We start from the raw sequence: 23051 nt of genomic DNA, 5'->3' as shown, positions 1-23051 counted from the left end.
AGGCTGTCTGCCAGGACAGCCCAAGGGTGGGGGTTCTGCCACAGGCAAAGGAAGTGTCAAGCAGCTAGACTAGAATCGCCCTCATTCCTCTTCTCCTGGCTATAGGTCCCCAGGGACTGAGCAGCCCTCAGGGCTGGGTTCAGGGGAGGGGAGGATGTTTGAGGGTGGAGATGGGTTCCCAGCTTTGGGAAGGCTCTGGCCTGAGGCCACCCCAGCTTCTCCCAAGCCCCAGCCCAGGCTCTGGGGGGCTGACAGCTTTATCTTTGCCCCTGTGACTGGTGGCCCGTGGTTTCCTGCCAACAGCTCCTGTTTCCGGAGGCCAGCAAGGCCCAGGCGGAGCCAGGAGGGGCAATGGGGCTGGGCCCCACCAGCCCCGCCCCATCTATCTTTGGGAATTTATTTGTCCACGGGAGTGACTGGCCTGCACTCCATTGCCTGCAGTGGCCAAGAGCAGCTCTGACCACCCGAGGTCTCCCTCCCAACCCAAGCATCTCTAGTCTGACCTCTGATTCCTGATCTCTGACCTCAGCTGCCCTACCCTGGCCTGCCTAAGTGCCTGGGAAGCCCCCAGAGGCCCAGCTGTGGTTGTGGGTACTGACGCCCTACTCACTTCAAGCCCTCAAGAGCAGGCCGTACAGGGGCTCAGCCCCACCCTGGCCCACCATGGCGCAGCAGCTCCAGGATGAGCTGGCCGCATTCTTCTTTGAATACGATACTCCCCGAATGGTGCTCGTCCGCAACAAGAAGGTGGGCATCATGTTCCGGCTGATCCAGCTCGTGGTTCTGGTTTACGTAGTCGGGTGAGTCTGGGCCCCCTCCTGCTGCCCTGTCTCACCAGCCCCAACCCGGGTCTGTCCTCCAGCTCTGGGATGGCCCCCATGATGCCAAAGAGCCCCTCTCTCTCTTTGTCCTTCGAGATGTGGTATTCAAGGCAGAAAGGGGAAGCCCTGTCCAGTCATATGGAGAACAAGAGGCAAAGCCGTTGACCTCTGAGGAACTAGCTCATTGTTGAGGCCAGGTCCCCAGCAAACTGCAGCTCACCCAGCCCTTCTACCTCTGACCTCCCAGGCAAACCAGAGTGGAACTAAGAGACAGGGCCACACCCATCTTACAGGCCAGAGAGGGACAGGCTCTGTGCCATCTTCCCTTTCCTGTTTGAGACCCCTAAAGCAGAAGAGGAAATCTTGGGGAGTAGTGGTTTAGTGCTACGGTTGCTAACCAAAAGGTCAGCAGTTCGAATCCACCAGGTGCTCCTTGGAAACTCTATGGGGTAGTTCTACTCTGTCCTATAGTGTCGCTATAAGTCAGAATCGACTCGATGGCAATAGGTTTGGTTTGGTTTCGGTTAGAGCAGAAGAAAGGAGCCCTGGTGGTGCAATGGTTAAGCGGTCAGCTGCTAACTGAAAGGTCAGCGGTTTGAACCCACCATTTGCTTCAAGGGAGAAAAGACCTGGTGATCTGCTCCCATAAAGATTACAGCCTAGGAAACCCTATGAACTGCCTATGGGGCAGTTCTACTCTGTCATATAGGGTCACTGTGAGTTGGAATGGATCTGATGGCACACAGCAACAACAGAGCAGAGAAACCCTCGCAATTCTGAAGTCCTGGTTCCTTCATGGTGGGGTATCAGACAACGGTTGGAGGTCAGTTCTGGCCACAGGGATGACACTCCCTTCTGGGTGTCACTGGACCTGTCCCCCTGTCCCAGTGCAGGATCAGATGCAGGGTGGGATTCCCCTTGCAGCTTGACTGCCCTTGGACCAGGGTCTGGCCATCCTGGGAGCCCAGACAGGCCTGACAGGGGCTTGCACGTGTGTGAGAGTGTGGTTGTGCAAGCACATGTGTGAGTACACGTGTGTGGGAGCACACACCTGTGTCCTGCCCGTGGCTGTGTTGCCCTCATGTGCCTGGACATGTGCCCAGTTGGTGTGTCTGCTCGGTGTGTCCCTGGGGCTGGGTGCTCACATGGGCGTGCTTGTGGCTTTGCCCATGTGTGCCCTGTGGCTGTGTGCCCAGGTGCCTGATGTGTGTGCTGTGTGTGTCCGGTGCATCATGTCCACTCAATGACTCTGTGGAGGGCTCTTGGCGGCCCCAGGGAAGGGGGCTCAGCCCCTGCTGGGGGTCTGGGACTGCCTACCAGTCCCTGCCTGACTTTGCTCTGTGGGCTTTGCTGAGGGCTCTGCCCTTCTGGTCTTCATGTCCCCATTTTTGCTGTGGGAACAAACGAGGGCTGCTAAATGGAGCCGGCCAGGGTGGACCAACCAGGGGTCCAAACAGTGACCACATAGTCTTGGCCCTCCCCCACCACAGGGCCTCTAGCATCCAAAACAGCCTTCCCTCTGACCCCACCCAGTCCCTAAGACCTCAGAGCTGGTCAGGGGAGCCAGGGCCAGGACCCAGCCCTTTGACACATTTCTGCTGCTGCCTCTGTACTGTTCACAAACTGCTTTGACATCTGCAGTCTTGTTTGAGCTTGTGAGGGAAACTGAGTCCCAGAGAGGAATAATGGGCTTCCCAGGTCATATGGCAAAAAAAAAAAAAAATGGCAAGTGAGCATCAAATCCAGGGTTAGAACTGAGACCTACCTCCTGACGCCTCGGCCTCAGCTCTGCCTTTGCTGTCTTCCTCTTTCCCACCTCTGGGGGACTTTTGTCATAGGGGCACTGGTGGTGTGATGCTAGCCCAGGATGGGCCTAGAAGTCCACTACCATTCGCTTCTCTCCAGATCTTCCCAGGAAGAGAGAGGTTGCATGCTCAGGCCTAGTCTGCCCCTCACCCGAAAAGACTGGGAGGATGTTGTCCTCATGTGGCCCCTATGGCTCCAAACTTCTCTTCCTGTTTCTGCTTCCATATCAGCAGCTGCGAGCAGCACCAGGGCCCTTCTGCACGCTGGCCACGGAGTGTCAGAGTAGAAGGGACAGTCCACTTGTATTTGGTGCCCAGACCCTGTCACCCACCCAAGTCACCATTCAGCACTGAGCAACATACCTCCAGTGATGGGGACCTCACTAGCCCCCTCCTTCCCCAGATAACCTGTTCAGGTTCCAGATGGTTGTGACCCTCCTCAGTGCCAGTGATAAGAGGTAACAGCTAGTAAGATGCTGAGTCAGAACTCGAACCCAGGTCTGCGTGCCTCCCAAAGTAGGGTTAACATCCTGGAAAGGAAGCATTGTCAAAGAGGGGCACCAACCTGCCCAAGTCACTCAGCAGCCCAGAGGCCAGAAGGCCAGGTCCCTTGCCACCTCACCATACTCCCAAGCCCAGGTTTCTGGCTCCAGCTTGGGAGGCAGCTCCCACTGTCTTTGGCGCCCTCATCTGGCCACTTCCTAGAGCTGCACTGACTCATCAGGAATTGGCAACTGCAGAGGGAAAACTCTGGCACAGCCTGGAATGCAGCCTCAGCGTATCAGGCCTCAGTTTCCCATCTGTTCCATGGGGAAGGGGTTGGAAAGCACCCATCTAAAGACATCACACCCAGGCTCAACAATATGTTCCCTCCTGAGGAGGAACTGGGCCCTACCCACACATCTGTCTGCATGTCTGGTCCTGTGGCGGTTGGAGGAGGGACAGAGAGGACCATGAAGGAAGACCCAGATCCCTGAACCTGAGAGACAGGAGCACGACCTGGGTGGCGGGGGGACAGGAAGGCTCAGAGACAGAACTGGCCAGAGGGGCAAATACTGTAAGGCAACAACTCAGATGAAAAGAGACTTAGAGGTGGAGAGAGTTCCTGAGCCAGAGGCAGAGACTGAGATGTTGAGAGCCCAAACAGACTCCAGGGAGGGAAACTGAGGCAATGGTCTATATTCACCACACCTTCCCAGAAGTCCAGGGAAAGCAGAGGGAGCAGATGGGCTTGAGGCCCTGGAAGGCTGAGCTAAGATAACACTCCTTGGGTTCAAAGCAAAATGGTCACATTTAGAGCTGTCTCTTGGGAGGTGGTGAGCTCTCTGTCACTGGAGGTATGCAAGCAGTGGGCTTCAGGTATGTGATGGGTGGTCATCCATGACCTTTGAATATTCTTTAAGCCTGAAAGTCTGTGCTTGACATGGTGCCGCCCCATGCCGGGGGGGGGGTCCTGTGATATACCCCTGCCCAGGGGGGCTGTGGTTGGGAGAGAAGTGGGGTGGTCTGGCTGCAGCACGCTGAGGATTCCCAAGGGGCTGGTGAATTCTACTTATAGAGGGAGGCAGGGAAGTGTTCCTCGAAGAGGCGGCATGGTGGTGGAACTAGCCATGGGCAAAGGCCCAGAGGCTGGAAGCTGGGCAGGTCTGCTCTGGGCACCCGCTTGGGCCCCTTTTGGCCTCCCCAGAGGCCTCACACAGAGACTGTGAAATCACATGCTTCTGCATTCTGCAAATGGATCCCAGAGCATACCAGTCAGGGTTGAGTCGGACTCCAACTCATGGCAACGCCGTGTGTGTCAGAGTAGAACTGTTCTCTGTAGTAGATTGCCAGGCCTGTTTCCTGAGGTGCCTCCAGGTGAACTCGAACTTCCAACCTTTCAGTTAGCAGCCAAGAGTGCTAACCATTTACACCACCCTGGGACTCCATCAGGGATAAGGATAGAGACAAACTATCACTGAGAGAAATTCATCCAGGGGACGTTTCTACAGCATCTTCTCTTGCCTGGAGGTGTGCTGGGTTTCATGAGACAGAGGGGGGTCACAGAGTGGGGGACAGGTGCTTCAGGACTCTCCCAGGTGACTGAGAGGCTGGAGGTATCATCAGCCCTGACGAGAGCCTGAAGGAGGAACCCCTTTTGTAGACAAATTAGCCAGGACTCCTTTGGTTCCCAGTGACGGAAGCCAGATTTAAACTGGATGTAAGAGGAAACGTGTGAGGTATTCATTGGCTTAAAAAACCCAAACCAAACCCACTGCCATCGAGTCAATTCCGACTCATAGCGACCCCATAGGACAGGGTAGAACTGTCCCGTAGAGTTTCCAAGGAGCGCCTGGCGGATTCGAACTGCTGACCTTTTGGTTAGCAGCCTTAAGCACTTAACCGCTACATCATGAAGGTTTCCTTCATTGGCTTACGTAACTGAAAAACCAGCGTGTGCTTCAGACACACCTGAATCTTCCAGGGTGGGGGCACGGGATGAGGAGCAAGTTCTGTGGGGAGATGAGGAGGTCAGGTCACTCCAAAAAGAAACCTGCTCCCGTCGACAGCGACTCCTGGTTCCCTTTCCCCACACACAGCCTGCTTTGCCTGTTTTGGACATTTCATGTAAATGGAATCGTATAATCCGTGGCCTTTTATGTTCAGCTTCTTTCACTTAGCAGAATGTTTTTAAGGTTCATCCATGTTGTAGCGGGTATCAGTATTCATTCATACCAAATACATAGTTATTATACAGTACGTTATTCATACCGAATAGTAGTCCGTTGACCAGATATACCACATTTTGTTTATTCATTCATCAGTCGATGGGCGCTTGGGTTGTTTCCATTTTGGGGCTGTTATGAGTAATGCTGTTATGAACATTCGTTTCCAAGTTTTGTGTGAACATATGTTTTCGTTTCTCTTGGTTACATAACTCGGAGTGAAATTGCAGGTCACATGGTAACTTTATAATTATTTTACGAACTCTCAGACTGTTTTCTAAAGGGTCCAGTTAAGTTTGAGGTACTGGTGAGATGTCTGGGGTGGGGTGGCGGGATCAAGCAGCTGGAGATGCAGACATTTTTGTAAGTTCCTCGAGTGCAAAATTTTTGTCAGCTTCCGTATTTTCAGTGCCTGGAAGCGTCGCTATGAGTCGGAATCGACTCGATGGCAACGGGTTTGAGTTTTTTTGGTTTAGAAGGGTGCATTGCACATAATAAACCCCCCAAAACCCAAACCAGTTGTCATCTAGTTGATTCTGACTCATGGTGACCCCATGTGTTGCAGAGTAGAACTGCTCCATGGAGTTTTCACCAGGAGCCCTGGTGGCACAGTGGTTAGGCACAGGGCTGCTAACCAAAAGGTTGGTGATTCAAAACCACCAGCTGCTCCATGGAAGGAAAATGTGGCAGTCTGCTTTCCGTAAAGATTTACAGCCTTGGCAACCATATGGGGCAGTTCTACTCTATCCTATAGGATTGCTATGAGTCGGAATTCACTCCACAACAGTATGTTTATAAAGTTTTCAAGGCTGTGACCTTTCGGAAGCAGATTGCCAGGACTTTTTTCCAAGGCACCTCTGGCTGGGTTCAAACCATCAACCTTTCAGTTAGTGGTCGAGTGTTTAACCATTTGCGCCACCCAGGGACTCCTTGCATGTAACAGAGGCTAGACAAACATTTGTTGAATGACTAAATGATGTTGAATGTCAGTGGAAGGTGCAGAACTGGAGATAGACATTTGGGGGCCCCCATGTGTCTGTGACAGCTTACATGAAGTTCTACTTGGGCTGAAAACAGAAGCCAGGGTTACGGAATGGATCAACATTTAAAGAGGAATCAGTGAAGGAGGACTAGAGACTGCGCTAATCTCCATAAAGAGAACTCATCAAAACTGCCCCCAAACAATTACCTAGCGCTTCTCTAGGGTTCAGCCCAGGGCTCAGCACATAGTAGGGCCTTGATAAATATTTGTTGAAGGATCAGTGCCTTTGAGGTAAGTTCTATCACCTTTGTTTTACCAACAACAAAACCAGAGCTCAGAGAGGTTTAGTCTCTAGCCTGATGTCACACAGCTGCTAAGTGGTAGTGCTGATACCTGAATCTCCACCTGTGTGACCCCAGAGGCCATACTCTTGGTCTCTCCACCACATGGCCTCTTCCACAAAGTGTCATCAGAGAAGACAGAGACCCAGGACAAGGTGTTGCCGAGAGCCAGGCGGAAAGGATGGGGAAAATAACTCTTGGAAAGGGATGGGCTTCTGAAGATGCTGGTGTCTTTGGCATCAGGTGCCTTGGGTGTTTATCTTGGTTATCTAGCGCTGCTGTAACAGAAATACCACAAGTTGATGGCTTTAACAAATGGAAGTTTATTCTCTCACAGTCTAGAAGGCTAGAATTCTGAATTCAAGGTGCCAGCTCCAGGGGAAGACTTTGTCTCTGTGTCAGCTCTGGGGAAAGGTCCTTGTCATCAGTCTTCCTCTGGTCTAGGAGCTTTACAGCACAGGCACCCCAGATCCAAAGGACGTGCTATTCTCCTTGTTCTGCTTTCTTGGTGATATGAGGTCCCCCTGTCCCTCTGCTGGCTTCTCTCTTTTATATCTCAAAAGAGACTTACTTAAGACACAACCTAATCTTGTAGATTGAGTCCTGCCTCGTTGACATAACTGTCTCTAATCCTGCCTCATTAACATCACAGAGGTAGGATTTGTAACACATAGGAAAATCACGTCAGATCACAAAATAGTGGACAACCACACAATACGGGAATTATGGCCTAGCCAAGTCGACACACATTTTGGGGGGACACAATTCAACCTACGACAGTGTCCTTCCCAGGGCGATGGCATCAAGGACAAGTTAAAGATGGCATAGCTTTGGAGGGGCAGCCTGGGCAGTGGGGGAGGGAGGCAGGCCCAGCATCGTGGCCAGTTATATTATTACCAGGAGCAAGGTCGTTGGTGCCAGATTTGACTTTTCCCTTTGACCCACAAGATCGACAGAGCCAAGAGGCAGACACACCCTGGGAATATTTCTCCAGCCCTAGTGTTCCGCCTCAGTGCAGCCACGCTTCCCCTCCGAGCTCCTGGCTCCTGGCTGACACGCTGACTCCCAGTGCTACTCATAGGAGTGAGCAGGGTTCTGAGCTAAGCACCCCAAGCCTGGGGTCTGCTTCCTGCTTGGCCTCTGACTCTTGGGAAGGACACTTTCCCAGACCTCAGTTTCCCCATCTATGTTATGAGAAGTTGGTCTGGGACAGAGAGAGTGCTGCTGGGATGTCACAGCAGAGTGGGGGTGTGTGTGTGCTGAGAGTTAGGTCAGTGACCTCTCCAACAACCTCTTCAAGCTTGGGCCTGGAGCCAGAGGCCTTCCTGGAGGAAGAGACCTAAGAAGAGGGGGAGGAGATGGCTGACTCCCCATTTTTCCCTGATCAGGAGGGGAAGCAGGGCTGCTGGCTCGGGACTGTTGCGCTCACGGCCTTTGTTATGCCTCACCTGTTGCCATCTAAAACCTGCAGGAGGCAGCAGTGACCACCATTAAGCTTCTGGAGGGGTGCAGTTTAGCGTCAATGCTAGGCTGGGGGAGAGGCTTGGAAAAGGAGGGGGACTATGGAAGGGGAGAGAACAGCAATGAACTGCTTCCCTGGAGCCTGGAGCAGGGAGACAGTCCTAGTGAGCTAGCAGTGACTCTGGGACTACAAGGCCTGGAGAATTCCTGTTACCAGGAGAGGGGAGTAGACAGCTTTGAGTTCTGCTTGGATAGGTGGGCTGAGGGTAGGGCAAGGGGTGAAGAGGATAGAATACATGCTCACAGCCACAGGTACGCTTGCATATTTGCCCTGGAGATACACAGCTACACACTCAGACGGGTGACACAGACACCCACAGGCAGACACCCCCACCTCCCACACATAATTACCCTGAATATCCATGAAGAGTTTTACCTGAAGGAAGGGGCCCATACCCCAGAGAGGGAATTTTATCCAGGACTCTCAGTCTTAAGCAACAGAAACCAAAGCCAAACTGGCTTAAACAAAGGAAGGGAATTTACTGGCTCATGTAACTGAGAAACCCAGAAGTTGACTTTAAATCACACATCCTTCAGGCATGGCTGGATCCAGGTGCTCAAACAACATTGTCAGGAGTCTGCCTCTCTCCATCTCCTGGTTTGGCTTCACTCACATGCTTGCTGTCTCAGTGAGGTGGCAAAGATGACTGACCACGGTCATGAGCTTGAAGCCTCCCTACTTAGTCACCAGCAGAGAAACACCTTTTTCCCAGTAATTCCCAGAAAAATACTGGCCTCACTGTTGATAAGCCTGGGGTCATGTGTCTATCCTTATATCAAATGCTGTTGCCAGGGTGATGGAACACTTATCCTCAAGCCTTGGTCATGTGCCTACCCCTGGAGCTAGGAGGGGAGTCACCCCACGCTGAACCTCACAGACTGAAACTGGAGGACGCAAAGGAGCAGGGTTTCTTGATGTTGGGAAGAGAGGGACAGACTTGCCCAAGAAGGCAAGGAGGCCTCCAGCCTGAGCGCTCTCACAGGGGCCTCGGTTGGGGAGGAGCGGCTAGATGCTGCAGGCCTTTGAAATAGCCCCTTTCCCTTTCAGTCCCCTATCCCAGTAGTTCCCAGTATGGCTGAAATAATAATAACAGTTAACGTCTATGGAACATTTAGAGTCCCTGAGTGATGCAAATGGTTAAGCGCTCAGGTACAACTCAAAGATAGGAGGCTCAAGTCCCCCCCAGAGGCACCTCGGAAGAAAGGCCTGGTGATCTACTTCAGAACACTCAGCCATTGGAAGAAGCCCTGTGAGGCACAGTTCTACTCTGACGCACATGGAATAGCCATGAGTTGGAACCGACCTGGTGGCAACTGGTTTTTTATATACCATTTACTTGGAGTCAGTTCTCATTCTAAGTGTTTTCATACTTACTACCCCATTTAACGCACAACAATATGAGATTGATACTGTTGGTACTATTATTATCCCCATTTTATAGATGAGGGAACTGAGGCACGGAGAGATTGAATGGCTTACCCAGAACACACAGCTCTCAGCCATCATGCTCTGCTGCTTCTCTGTGGCAGGACCAAGGGAGAGAAGGAGGCCCGGGCTCCAAGAACCTTGCCCTCCAGGCTATGCCTCTAAGCCCCAGCAAAACCTGCTTTTGGAAAGCACCTGAAAGAGTCATTCCCTGGCTTTCCTCCTCGGGAATGAGTACTTTCATAGTGAAAAGAATGGTGCACCCAGCCCAAGATGTAGCTTTAGGACCAAAGAATGGCTCAGAAAGGCATCTGGGGGAGGGAAAGGACACGCGACATGTCCCACTGCTGCCAAAAAAAAGCCAAAACCAGTTGCTGTGGTGTTATGCACTGAATTGTGCCCCACCTCCCCATATATGTTGGAATCCTAACCTCTATACCTGTTGTCTTAGTTGTCCAGCACTGCTATAACAGGAATATCCCAAATGGGTGGCTTTAACAAAGAGAAATTTATTCTCTCACAGTCCAGTAGGCTAGAAGTCCGAATTCAGGGCACCAACTCCAGGGGAAGCCTTTCTGTCTGTCGGCTCTGGAGGAAGGCCTTTGTGATGCATCAGTCTTCCCTTGGTCTGGGAGGATCTCAGGGCAGGAACCTTGGGTCCAAAGGACACACTCTGCTCCCGGCACTACTTTCTCGGTGGTATGAGGTCCCCGTGTTTCTCTGCTTGCTTCTGTCTTTTATATCTCAAAGAGATTGGCTTAAGACACTACCTAATCTTACATCTCTCATCAATATTACTGCCACTAATCCATCTCATTTCATCATAGTGATAGGATTTCCAACACACAGGGAAATCACATAAAATGGCGGACAATCACACAATACTGGGACTCATGGCCCAGCTAGTTGACAGATACTTTGGGGGGACACAATTCAATCTATGATGTCTGTAGATAGAATCCCATTTGGCTAATGGTCAACATTTACCCTAGACCAAAGATTAGAAGGTAAGGGGAGGGGGGACAAGGAAGCTAGATTAATGGAAATAGAGCAACCAGAATGGAAATAATGAGAATGCTAACATATTGTGAAAAATCCTTGAATAATATGTACAGAGATTGTTCAATGAGAACCTAATTTGCTGTGTAAATTTTCTCCAAAATCACAATATTAAAAAAAAAAAAACCTGTTTGGGAATAGAGTTTTCTTTGTTAGGTTAATGAGGCCGTATCAGTATAGAATATGTCTTAAACCAATCACTTTTTTTTTTTAATTGTACTTTAGATGAAGGTTTACAGAACAAATTAGTTTTCATTAAACCATTAGTACACATATTGTTTTACGACATTGGTTATCAACACTATGACATGTCAACATTCTCCCTTCTCTACCTTGGCTTCCCAGTCACCAGCTTTCCTGTCCCCTCCTGTCTTCTAGTTCTTGCCCCTGGGCTGGTGTGCCCATTTAGTCTTATTTTGCTTTATGGGCCTGTCTAATCTTTGGCTGAAGGGTGAACCTCAGGAGTGACTTCGTTGCTGAGCTAAAAGGGTACCCAGGGGCTATGCTCTCAGGGTTTCTCCAGTCTGTCAAGCCAGTAAGTCTGGTCTTTTTTTGTGAGTTAGAATTTTGTTCTACATTTTTCTCCAGCTCTGTCTGGGATCCTCTATTGTGATCCCTGTCAGAGCAGTCGGTGGTGGTAGCTGGGCGCCATCTAGTTGTGCTGGACTCAGTCTGGTGGAGGCCGTGGTAGATGTGGTCCACTAGTCCTTTGGGCTAATCTTTCCCTTGTGTCTTTGGCTTTCTTATTCTCCCTTGCTCCTGATGCAGTGAGACCAGTGGAGGATCTTGGATGGCCACTCACAAGCTTTTGAGACCCTAGACAATACTCACCAAAGTAGAATGTAGAAGGTTTTCTTTATAAACTATGTTATGCCAATTGAGCGAGATTAAACCAATCACTTCTGAGATATAAAAAGTAGAATAGGCACAGAAGCGAGCAAGCACAAATGGGGAAAGATAGAAGCCATACGGAGACCTCCAAGGAATGTCAGGAAGAACACTAGAGATGCTGAGACAAGAATTTTCCCTCACATGAGAAGGCAGAAAGGGATAGGAGCTGGCTGAACGGACACAGGAAATCCGGGGTGGAAAGGGGAAGTGTGCTGTCAAATTATCTGGATTGCAACTAGGGTCACATAACAATAGGTGTACAAGTTTTTGTATGAGAAATTAACTTGAGCTATAAACTTTCACCCAAAGCACAATTTAAAAAAAAAAAATTTTTTTTCCCTCAGAGCTGACAGAGAGCTTTCCCCTAGAGCTGGCACCCTGAATTTGGACTCCTAGACTCCTAAACTGTGAGAAAATAAATTTCTGTTCATTAAAGCCACTCACTTGTATTTCTTGTACAGCGGCTCTAAGAAACTAAGACGCATGGGCTCAATTCTGACTCATGGTGATTCCATTGCTGCAAAGTAGATCTAGTCTGGGAGCATCTCACTGCAGGAACCTCAGGTCCAAAAGATGCGCTCTGCTCCCATAGGGTTTTCAAGGCTGTGAAGTTTCAGATGCAAGATTGCCAGGCCTTTCTTTTGAAGCACCTCTGGGTGGTTCAAACCATCAGCCTTTTGGTTAGTACTTGAATGCCCCCTCCCAGCCCTGGCCCAGAACCACAACTCCCTTTTGCCCCCTGCAGGTGGGTGTTTGTCTACGAGAAGGGCTACCAGACTTCAGGTGGCCTCATCAGTAGTGTGTCTGTGAAACTCAAGGGCCTGGCTGTGACACAGCTCCCAGGCCTGGGCCCCCAGGTCTGGGATGTAGCTGACTACATCTTTCCAGCCCAGGTGAGCTGACTCGGGGTGTACCTTCCACTCACAGGCCTGGCTCAGAGCTGGGTTGGGCTTTGCCAGCCTCCCTTAGGGACCACTCCACCTCCTATCTCTATCTGGGCCTCAGTTTCCCCATGAATCTGTTTCCCTGGCAGCGCGGTCTTGCAATATCACTCCTATTCTGAGGGATATAGAGGCTGCTGGGTGGTGGGCGGGTGCTTTAGGGGCCTGCTGGGACAGTGTTGGGCTCTTGGGCTGCCCTCCCAGCTCCCAGCCCTGCTCCACCCTCCCCTATCCCTCACTTCCAGGGGGACAGCTCCTTTGTTGTCATGACCAATTTCATCGCGACCCCCCAGCAGGCTCAAGGCTACTGTGCAGAGGTGAGCCCTGCTGCTCCTGCTTCTTGAACCCACAGGGAAAATAGCATGGAAGAGGCGGTCCCTTCGGGCACTGGAGGTGAAGGCAGAGAGGCTTTCTGCAGGGACCCCAGTGGTGGGATTTCAGGCACAACCAGTTACCTGGAGTCAGTTCCAACCCAAGAGGACCCCACGTGTGTCAGGGTAAAACTGCACTCCACAGGGTTTCCAGTGGCTGAGTTTTGAGAGGTAGATCACCTGGCTTTTCTTTCGAGGCACCTCTGGGTTGACTTAAACCGACAACCTTTTGGTTAGCAGCCCAGGGAGTTAACTGCACCACTGAGGGACTCCAATGGTGGGATTTCAGGTATAGATTCACACAAAGTAACAATCAGCCATTGGCAGTGCTGAGAACCTTCCCTCCTTCTCTCCACGTGCTGAGCTGGATGCTGGGCCTTAGCGCCCACCCATCCCACTTCCCTGCCGTGGCTGATGGTGGCCACGAGACAGCTGGACGAGATCTCAGAGGGGTCCTGGACAGGGCAGTGAGGGTGGGAGCTAGGGGGAGGACATTGTGAGCCAGGTTCACCCCCAGAGGGGCCTGAGACTCTGCCTCACACCCTCACTAGGGCCCTGGGGGTGGGAGGGGCTTTTCTCAGGCCCCCACCCAAGGGGTCTGGGGCCAGCAGCTCTCCCCTCCCCCAGCACCCAGAAGGGGGCATATGCACAGATGACAGCGGCTGTACACCAGGGAAGGCTGAAAGGAAAGCCCAAGGTAAGGTCAGCCTCCACAGCCCCTCCCCTCCACAGCCCCTCTCCTCTCCAGGCTCAGTGGCCTTTCAGGCCCACCTTCCATGGACAGGCCTCTCTTCACACCCCAGGCGGGTCCTCCCCAGGAAATCGTTCCTCCTCTCTGCCCCTTCTGCCACACTGACCTTGGCTTGCCCTGTCCCGGAGCCAGCCACATCTGTCCTCAGGCCCCTTCTCTTGATGCTCCATCCCTGGGGGATCCGAGGGCGGGGCTTGGGGCCCCCTCTGTACCCCAGCTCAGCGTGGGCCCTCAGGCCTTCCTCCTTTGCTCCAGGCATCCGCACAGGAAAGTGTGTGGCCTTCAACAACACTGTACACACCTGTGAGATCTTTGGCTGGTGTCCCGTGGAGGTGGACGACAAAGTTCCACGGTAACTCCCTGTCCCTCTCGGGAGCAAAGTCCCCAGCCCAGAGGGAGAGGCACCTGGATCTGGGCTCTGGGAAGGACCTGCACCCCACCCCATTCCCGCCGCCCAGGCCAGATTCCCCCCGGCCCTCTGATCAAGGGGCCTGAGTGTCCACCATTACAGCACACCCGTCCCCTCACCAGAGGGTCCCATATGCTCCCACCCCTCCTACCCCCACCATGTCAAGCTCTGTGTGGGGCACACAGGGGCCCCCTGGGAAGGGGCAGAGAGTGAGTTTGGTCTCCTCCAGCCCCGCCCTTCTCCGGGAGGCCGAGAACTTCACTCTCTTCATCAAGAACAGCATCAGCTTTCCACGCTTCAAGGTCAACAGGTTCGTGGGAAATGCAGCAGAGATGCAGGAAGCTCCGAGGTGCTCCAGCTGGCCTCCGCTGCCTCTGCCTCCCTCCATCCCTGCTGGTTGCACTTGAGGCAGAAGCCTGGGCTGGGCCCTGGGGGTGGGCTGCCTTTGGTTTCCAAGGGCTTAGGAACAGGGCACTTCTGGAGCCTGGGAGGAATTCCCAGAGCTTTGAGGTACAGTGGGCACCCTTCCAGCTGGCACATTGCTGCTGCCAACGCCCTCTGCCCCCACAGGCGCAACCTGGTGGAGGAAGTGGATGCTGCCTACCTGAAAACCTGCCTCTATCACAAGACCACCCACCCGCTGTGCCCTATCTTCAAGCTAGGCTACGTGGTGCAAGCGTCAGGCCAGAATTTTAACTCCCTGGCCGAGAAGGTACGGGGGAGGAGGGAACAGTGCCCGGCCAGGGCTGGAACCCAGGGCCATCAAGCCGTTCAGTGCTTTTCAAGACCAGCTAATCTTCTCTGACCCTGAAGCCCCCCTGGTGTAGGCAAATGTATGTCTGGGTCTGTTCCCTAATACCGGGGGTGCTGAGGGTCAGGCCTGTGTCCTCAGCAGGGCCTGGCATGGACCTGGCACAGAGGAGGGACCACGATGAATGGACGTGGGCAGACGATATCATCTGAGGCCCCATTATCTTCTAAATATTAGATAAAAGCAGCTTGAGTTCCAAAGCCCATAACCCCTGTGGGAATAAATGAAGACCACTCAAATGAGAATAAGCAAAGGCTATGTAGTCGGAGCTTGCTATATATAGTAAAGGGAGCCAGCCACCATCACACCAGGTAGGCAAGGTGGAAAGCTTTACAGTGGGGAAAAACGGAAGGCTTTAGGTATGCCTAGGGAGCCCTGGTGGCACAGTGGCTAAAGTGCTCGGCTGCTAACGAGAAGGCCGCGGTTCGAATCCACCAGCTGCTCTGTGGGAGAAAGATGTGGCAGCCTACTTCCATAAATATTACAGCCTTGGAAACCCTATGGGGCAGTTCTATGAGTCAGAATCGACTTGATGGCAACAGGTTTGGGTTTGATTTTTTTTTTTCCCTGCTTCAGGTATGCCTTGATTAGAGGTTGCTGGGGTGGGGAAGCTGAATGTGATGGCCAGGGGAGCATACTTGGCTTTCTTTGGTTGGTTCTAAGTTGGAAGCATGGGGGAGGGGCAAAAATTAGAGAAGTTGGCAGCTATTGACCAAGTCCCGGCCGTTTGGAGCCGATTGCTGCAGACATTGTAGCGTGGCTTCCTGGACTGCTTGCTGCAGAGGCTGTGGGTCAGAGTTCTATTGTCATATATGGTCTGGCCATTGCCCCTTTGTGTACTCAGTCTCTCACCCCTGAGGATTCCTGGGAATTCCGGAAGCTGAGGTCCTCAGTCACTTGGGTTTCCAAGAAAAGCAATACCATATAAGGGGCACAAAAGAGCCCTGGTGGTGCAAACGGTTGAGTGTTCGGCTGCTAACTGAAAGGCTGGCTACTCGAACCTACTGTGCCTCAGCTGGCAGTGTGGGCTTAAGCAAATCTCTTAATTTCTGCATGTCTAAATTTCTGCACATACATTTGGGTGGGTGGGCTCCTAAAAAATCAGGCATTGAAACCCTGTGGAGCACAGTTTACTCTGACACATATGGGCTCACCGTGAGCCACAGTCAATCCCACAGCAACTCGTTTTTAAAGTGGGACAATAGTGCCAGTGTCATGGGTTTGTCTTGAGGATCAAGTGAGATCATACATGTCACAGCATTTCCATTTTGCCTGGCACATGGTGATTCCACGTACGTGTCCATTATTATTTTTGCTCCTGCAGCCATCTGCTCAGGTGTGGAAATCAGTCCCTTCTTTGTGATTTCACACACACACAAATAAAAACCCCGCTCACAACACATTTGTCTAGAGCAGGGATCAGCAAATTTCTGCAGAGGGCCAGTATAAGAAATATTTTCAGCTTTGCAGACCATAAGGTCTCTTGTCACAGCTACTCGACTCTGCTATTTTAGGGTAAAAACAACTATACACCAGTTGCCATGGAGTTCACCTTCAGCTCATGGCGACCCCATGTGTGTCCTGGTAGAACTGTGCCCACTAGGGTTTTCAATGGCTAAGTTTTTGGAAGCAGAACACCAGGCCTTTCTTCCAGGGTACTTCTGGGCAAACTCAAACCTCCAACCTTTCAGTTAGCAGTCAAGTGCTTTAACTATTTACACCACCCAGGGACTCCAAAACAGCTATAGGCAATATATAAATAATGGGCCTAGCCAGATTTGGCCCACGGGCCTCAGTTTGCTGACCCCTTGTGTATGTTGGAGCCCTGGTGGTACAGTGGTTAAGAGCTTGGCTACTAACTAAAAGGTTGGCAGTTCAAATCCACCAGCTGCTCCTTGGAAACACTATGGGACAGCTCTCCTCTGTCCTATAGGGTAGCTATGAGTTGGAATTGACTTGACGGCAGTACGTTTGGTTTTTTGGTTTGGTATTGTGGAATTTAAAATATAGCAACATACATTCTAAAAGCAGAGTGTTAGGCTCCCCTGTTCCTAAAAAGGAGTCACTGGGTGGTGCAAACTGGTAAATGCTCAGCTGCTAATTAAGAGGTTAGAGGTTCAAGTCCAGCCAGAGGTGCCTTGAAGAAAAGGCCTGGTGATCTGCTTCCAAAAAATTAGCCACTGCAAACCCTGTCAAGCACAGTTCTCTCTGACACAAATAGGGTCCCCATGAGTTTGGATCAACTCCACAGCAATTGGTTTGGTTTTGGGTTCTTAAAAATCTCTCGCCATCCCCCACTGGGAATTTCTCACTCACTCCCTTCTGCAGGCGCTAGCTTCCCACCTAATAGCCCAGCTTCCTGTCCGCTTGCACCCCTCAATTCTTTTCCTATTGCTCGGCCTAACCTCCAACTCCTCTCTGCCTCCTCCTCGTCCTTGTTCCTTACCTTGCCCAGAGGAATTTCACTTTCTCAACTTTCTTTTCCCGCCCTTTGTCTTTACAGACTCACTTTTTAACTCAACAACTATTTGTTTGACTTCTATTTTGTGACTTGTGTTAGGAGCTGAGGAGTTTGTAACCAATGAGGCCGAGACAGCCCCACCCTCATGGAGCTTACAGTCTTGGAGGAGATGGGTTAATAAATAATCACACAAAATAAATATGTAATTACAAAGTGCCAAAGGTTCTGAAAGAAAACACATAGAGTATAATCTGAGCTAATAGCAGGGGCGAAATTTAGACTGGAGGTGGCAGTCAGGTAAAGCCTCTCGGGGGAAGTGACCAAAGGCTGCAAAACAGCCAGTCTTTTGGAGAACTGGGGAGAACAGCGCGTGCAAGGGCCCTGTGGTAGGAAGAAGTTGATGTGTTCTAGAAACTGTCAGAAAGCTGGAGCGTGGAGTATACCGGGCCGGAGGTGAGGCCAGAGAGGCTAAAGCAACTTCTCAGTGTATTTTCTCAAACAAAAAGTATCCCCTCTTCAAGAGATGCTGGTACCAGCTGAGGGACAGGAATGTCATCATCCTGAAACCTTGCATCTTAAACACCTGTGTAGGGCGGGGTAGTCGGCATCACTATCGACTGGAACTGTGACCTGGACTGGCACGTGCGACACTGCAAGCCCATCTACGAGTTCCACGGGCTATATGAGGAGAAAAATCTGTCTCAAGGCTTCAACTTCAGGTGCCTGTCAGGCCCCCACTGGCACACTCCTTGGAGCCCCTGGGGCTTTTCTACTCCCAGAACCCTTTGGGGCAAAGCAAGTGTCCCGGGAGGGGAGCAGAGGAGCCTGGGCAGCTCCCTTCCTGCCTGGGGTTGGCCAAGCAGGGGGCCAGCAGGAAGCAAGACCTTGGGGGCCTGACTCCCTCTGCCCATGGGCCTCAATCCCCTAGAGGCCCACCTGGCAAGGACTGGCTGGGGAAATTGCTGACGTCGGGAGTTAGGACAAGGGTTGAGTGCAGCTTCCTGGAATTGTTGGTATGGGGCCGGAAATTCTCCCTGTGACTCCCCTTTTGTGACCCTGGGCCAGATCCTGTCCCTCCCTAGGTCGTTCCCTCTATATAACATGTCAGGGAGGGGCTGTACTCGTGGCCCTCTAAAGACGCTTGCATCCTGATGCTCTGAGAACTCCAGACCCAAGGTGGTTCCTTACCCTCTGCTGCAACCCACCCCTTCCCCTAGGTTTGCCAGGTACTTCGTGGAAAATGGGACCAACCACCGTCACCTCTTCAAGGTGTTTGGGATTCGCTTTGACATCCTGGTGGACGGCAAGGTGAGTGTCTAGCGTGGGGGGGGGAGCAGCCAGAGAACCAGCCTCAGTTCCTGCATGTGCCTGTTGGGTGCTTGTGGTTATAGCTGGAAGTTAGATGGGACTCATTCAGCAGTTCTTACTTCTAATAACATGTGGTGTGGGTCATTCAAGGGCAGGGTTTTCCAGCCTGTGACCATTCCTCCCCCATTGTCTCCCTGTGTCCGGGGAGGTAGAGTTAAGGTCAAAACCTAGGTCTTGCACAAACACCAGAAGATAAACTAGATAACTGGGTGCTCCTAAAAATTAAACACTTATGCTTATCAAAAGACTTCACCAAAAGAGTAAAAAGAGCCTACAGACTGGGAAACTTTTTTGGCTATGACATTTCCAACAATGGTCTGATCTCTAAAATCTATAGAATACTTCAAAACTTCAACAACAAAAGTCCAATTAAAAAATGGGCAAAGGCTATGAACAGGCACTCCACCAAAGAAGACATTCAGGTGGCTAACAGACACAGGAGGAAATGCTTGCAATCACTAGCCATTAAAAAAAAAAAACCAAACCAAACCCGGTGCCGTCGAGTCGATTCTGACTCATAGTGACCCTATAGGACAGAGTAGAACTGCCCCATAGAGTTTCCAAGGAGCGCCTGGCGGATTCAAACTGCCAACGCTTTGGTTAGCAGCCATAGCACTTAAACACTACGCCACCAGGGTTTCCAGTCTAGCCATTAGAGAAATGCAAATCAAAGCTACAATGAGATACCATCTCACCCTACTGGCACTAATAAAATAAAACAAAACAAAACAAAACAAAACAAAACAGAAAATGACATGTTGGAGAAGTTGCGAAGAGATTGGAACACTTAAGCACTGTTGGTGGGGACGTAAAATAGTATAACTGCTATGGAAAACGATATGGCACCTCCTTATAAATCTAGAAATGGAAATACCCATACAATGCAGCAATCTCACTGCTAGGAATATATCCTGAAGAAATAAAAGCCATTACATGAATAGACATATGTACACCCATGTTCATTGCAGCATTATTCACAATAGGAAAAAGATGGAAACAACCTACATGCCCATCAACAGATGAATGGATAAACTATGGTGCACACACACAATAAAGGACAATGATGAATCTCTGAAATATCTCACAACGTGGATGGACCTGGAGGGCTTATGCTGAGTGAAATAAGTCAATCACAAAAGGAAAAATACTGTATGAGACCACTATAATAAAAACGCAAAAAAAAAAAAAAGTTTATACACAGAAAGAAACAGTCTTGGATGGTTACAAGGTTACTGATCAGATAGTAGACAAGTGGCAACTTTGGTGAAGGGAAAGACAACACACATCATAGGGGAAGTCAGCAGGCTTGACCAAGGCAAAATCACAGGAGCTTCCTAGACACATCCAAACACCTTGAGGAACCAAGTTACTGGGACTGAGGGCTGGGGACCATGGTCTTGGGGGACATATAGGTCAATTGGCATAACATAGTTCATAAAGAAAATGTTCTACATTCTACTTTGGTGAGTAGCGTCTGGGATCTTAAAAGGTTGTGAGTGGCTATCTAAGATACATCTATGGTTCCCATCCCGTCTGGAGCAAAGGAGAATGAAGAAAACCAAACACACAAGGAAAGTATTAGCCCAATGGACTGACGGACCACATGAACCATAGCCGGAGCCCAGAACTAGATGGTGCCACCACTGAGGGCTCTGACAGGGATCACAGTAGAGGGTCCTGGACAGAGTGGGCGAAAAATGTAGAACAAAATTCAAATTCACAAAAAAAGACCAGGCTTACTGGTCTGACAGAGACTGGAGGAACCTCCGAGACGATGGCCCACGGGCACCCTGCTAACTCAGAACTGAAGCCACTCCCGAAGTCCACCTTTCAGCCGAAGACTAGACAGGCCTATAAATCAAACAATAATACACGTGAGGAACATGTTTTTTAGTTCAATCAAGTATACGAGACCAAATGGGCAACAACTACCCAAAAGCAAAGACAAGAAGGCAGGAAGGGACAGGAAAGCTGGACAAATGGACACGGGGAACCTGGGGTATAAAGGGAAAGGGGGAAAGTCCTGACACATCGAGGGGATTGCAACCAGTGTCACAAAACAAATTGTGTATAATTTTTGAATGAGAAACTAATTTGTGCTATAAAGTTTCAGCTAAAGCACAATAAAACAAACAAAACAACAAAACACCAGGTCTCCTGGCCAGCAGGTGGATCCTCACCCAGAGCCAGAGAACTGGGCTATAGGGGACAGTTAGCATTTGAAGGCAGGGAAGTCCCTTTGTCCCAGGCCTGGTCTTAAAGATTCTTGGAGAGGCTTTGTCCAGCCAGGCCCCTTCTGGCTGTTAACGCCTTCCTCCCCTGGTCTCTGCCACCAGGCTGGGAAGTTTGACATCATACCCACAATGACCACCATTGGGTCTGGCATTGGCATCTTCGGGGTGGTAAGTACTGGGGTCAGGAGTCACTGTGATGGGGTCAGCCCCTCCCCTTCCACATCTCAGTGGCAGCAGCAAGCCACTCACTCCAAAGCTTGTCCATAACTGACCATCATCACTGAGCCAACAACTGCATGTCCCACCACCCTAGACCCACAATATATCCAAGGAAACCAAGGCCCAGAACTGGGGCAGGACAGAGGTGTCGCGGGCAGTCCTGGACTCCTGAGGGTCCTGCAGTATCTCGTCCCCCCTCTAGCCCCATAGCTCATTGCAAGAACCTGATGTCTAGAGTAGGGTCTGAGGTGAGATGTGGAGGGTTCTGTACCAGCCCCCCAGATTCCCATGCTCTGTCCTCCACCCCCCACGCCTAGGCAACCGTTCTCTGTGACCTGCTGCTTCTCCATATCCTGCCTAAGAGGCACTACTACAAGCAGAAGAAATTCAAGTATGCAGAGGCCATGGGGCCAGGGGAGGTAAGAGGGCTGTTTGAGTCAGGCCCTTCAAAGGCTTCACATCCGTGTGTCTGTGTTGGGGGTGCCAGCTGTTTCCCTTAAGTCGACTTTTATCCCATCCACACACACACACAGGGTGAGCGTGACCTCGCAGCCACCAGCTCCGTCCTGGACCTTCAGGAGAACATGAGGACGTCCTGACACTCGGCCCCTGACTCCTGACTAGACGTAGCATGAGGCCTCAGGACAGGGCTCTGGTGGCATCCCAGCCAGGACGGAGGGTCTCCCCAGGAGTTCTGCTGCCCTCTCAGCCAGGCAGACACCAGGTTGGACCTGGGGAGCTCAGAGTGGACCTGGGGAGAGACCTGTGTGATTCTGGGCTCTGACTCCCACTCTGCACACCTCTAAGGCAGCCCCACTCTAGCCTCAGCCACTCCTGGTGGAAGGGCGGGGGCTGGACAGGTACACCTAGCTTTGCACTTCTCTCTCAGGGCCCTCAGTATCCATCCCCCTGTCTCAGTGTCTGGATCTCTGCCCACCAATGTGGCAGCCACTAGCCACAGATGACTATTTAAATTTTAGTTAATTAAAATGGAATAAAACGAAGATTTCTAGAGGCTGCCATATTGGGCCACACAGAACATTCTCATCATCACAGAAAGTTCTACTGGGAAGCTCTGCTCGAGCCCTGTTTCTCGTTGGCCTCGGATTTCCCTGAGGAGCTAAGCCACAAATCCGGTGCCTAGGCCCCTCCAGGCCTCCCGAAGCAGAATCTTGAGTGCTGGGCCACAGGAGCTACATGGTTAGCTAACACCCCAGACCATTTTGAAACCTAAGTTTAAGAACCACTGCCCTAGAACTTTCTGACTCTAAGCCCTTGATCAGGTGTCAGGCTTAGGCCTGGGACTGTATCACCTGGCAGATGGGGGCATGGAGCAAGGTCTCAGACACTCTTAGCATCTGTGTGGTTTACACACATGCCACACAGTGTCTTGGGTACGCCCTCCCATATTCACACCCACCCACATGCACATACCCCTCCTGCCACACTGTGTATTTGAGCAGCTTGGCCCCTACAAACACAACCATCCAAGCACACTTACACCCCCAAGCACAGGCACATGAGCCATGCCATGTCACCTCCATGGGGAAGTGCTCCTCCCCAAATGTATCAGATCAGGACAGCCTCTTCCGGCCAAGAGTCCCTACTAGCTACCTCGGGTCAGGGTGGGAGCCTTGACCAGATCCTGGGCTCTCTGCCTATGGCTCAGCCCCAGCTCCAAGGCCTGCCTGACTGTGTCTGAACACAAGGTCTGGGGAAAGCGAGGGGCGGAGTACAATAAAAGGAATGATGATAAACCTCTGCCTTCTGTACTTTCTTCTGAGCTGTCTCTGAACCTCAGTGTGCCCATCTGTGAAATGTGAGAATGAGCTGAGTAATCTCTGAGGTCCCTATGGCTCTCTAGTGGGTAACTGTGATCTCATTCTTATGGCCTGAGCAGTAGTGTCACGAGGGTTGGTGTCACCCAGTGCGGTA

The 23051-nt window shown here is 51.2% G+C and overlaps 1 protein-coding gene across 2 annotated transcripts; it reads left to right on the top strand.

The window, feature by feature from the left end:
• The first annotated feature begins 415 nt into the window (after positions 1 to 415).
• P2RX1 (purinergic receptor P2X 1) lies at positions 416 to 22854 on the top strand. 2 transcript variants are annotated; one of them, XM_003416844.3, is made up of 12 exons: positions 416 to 800; positions 12297 to 12444; positions 12738 to 12809; positions 13491 to 13560; positions 13870 to 13966; positions 14253 to 14333; positions 14594 to 14735; positions 17887 to 18014; positions 18513 to 18603; positions 21000 to 21065; positions 21434 to 21535; positions 21650 to 22854. In XM_003416844.3, the coding sequence occupies exons 1-12, from the start codon at positions 664 to 666 to the stop codon at positions 21713 to 21715; spliced, it is 1200 nt and encodes a 399-aa protein (XP_003416892.1). In that variant the 5' UTR covers positions 416 to 663; the 3' UTR covers positions 21716 to 22854. The 2 variants fall into 2 exon arrangements, with proteins under 2 accessions (XP_003416892.1, XP_064127655.1); XM_064271585.1 differs by having other exon boundaries at positions 21434 to 22854.
• Positions 22855 to 23051: the final 197 nt, after the last annotated feature.

Source organism: Loxodonta africana, chromosome 18, assembly GCF_030014295.1.
Source record: "Loxodonta africana isolate mLoxAfr1 chromosome 18, mLoxAfr1.hap2, whole genome shotgun sequence".
Classification (NCBI taxonomy): domain Eukaryota; kingdom Metazoa; phylum Chordata; class Mammalia; order Proboscidea; family Elephantidae; genus Loxodonta; species Loxodonta africana.
Note: the sequence above shows the minus strand (reverse complement) of the source record. Positions and strands in the feature narration are given on the sequence as shown.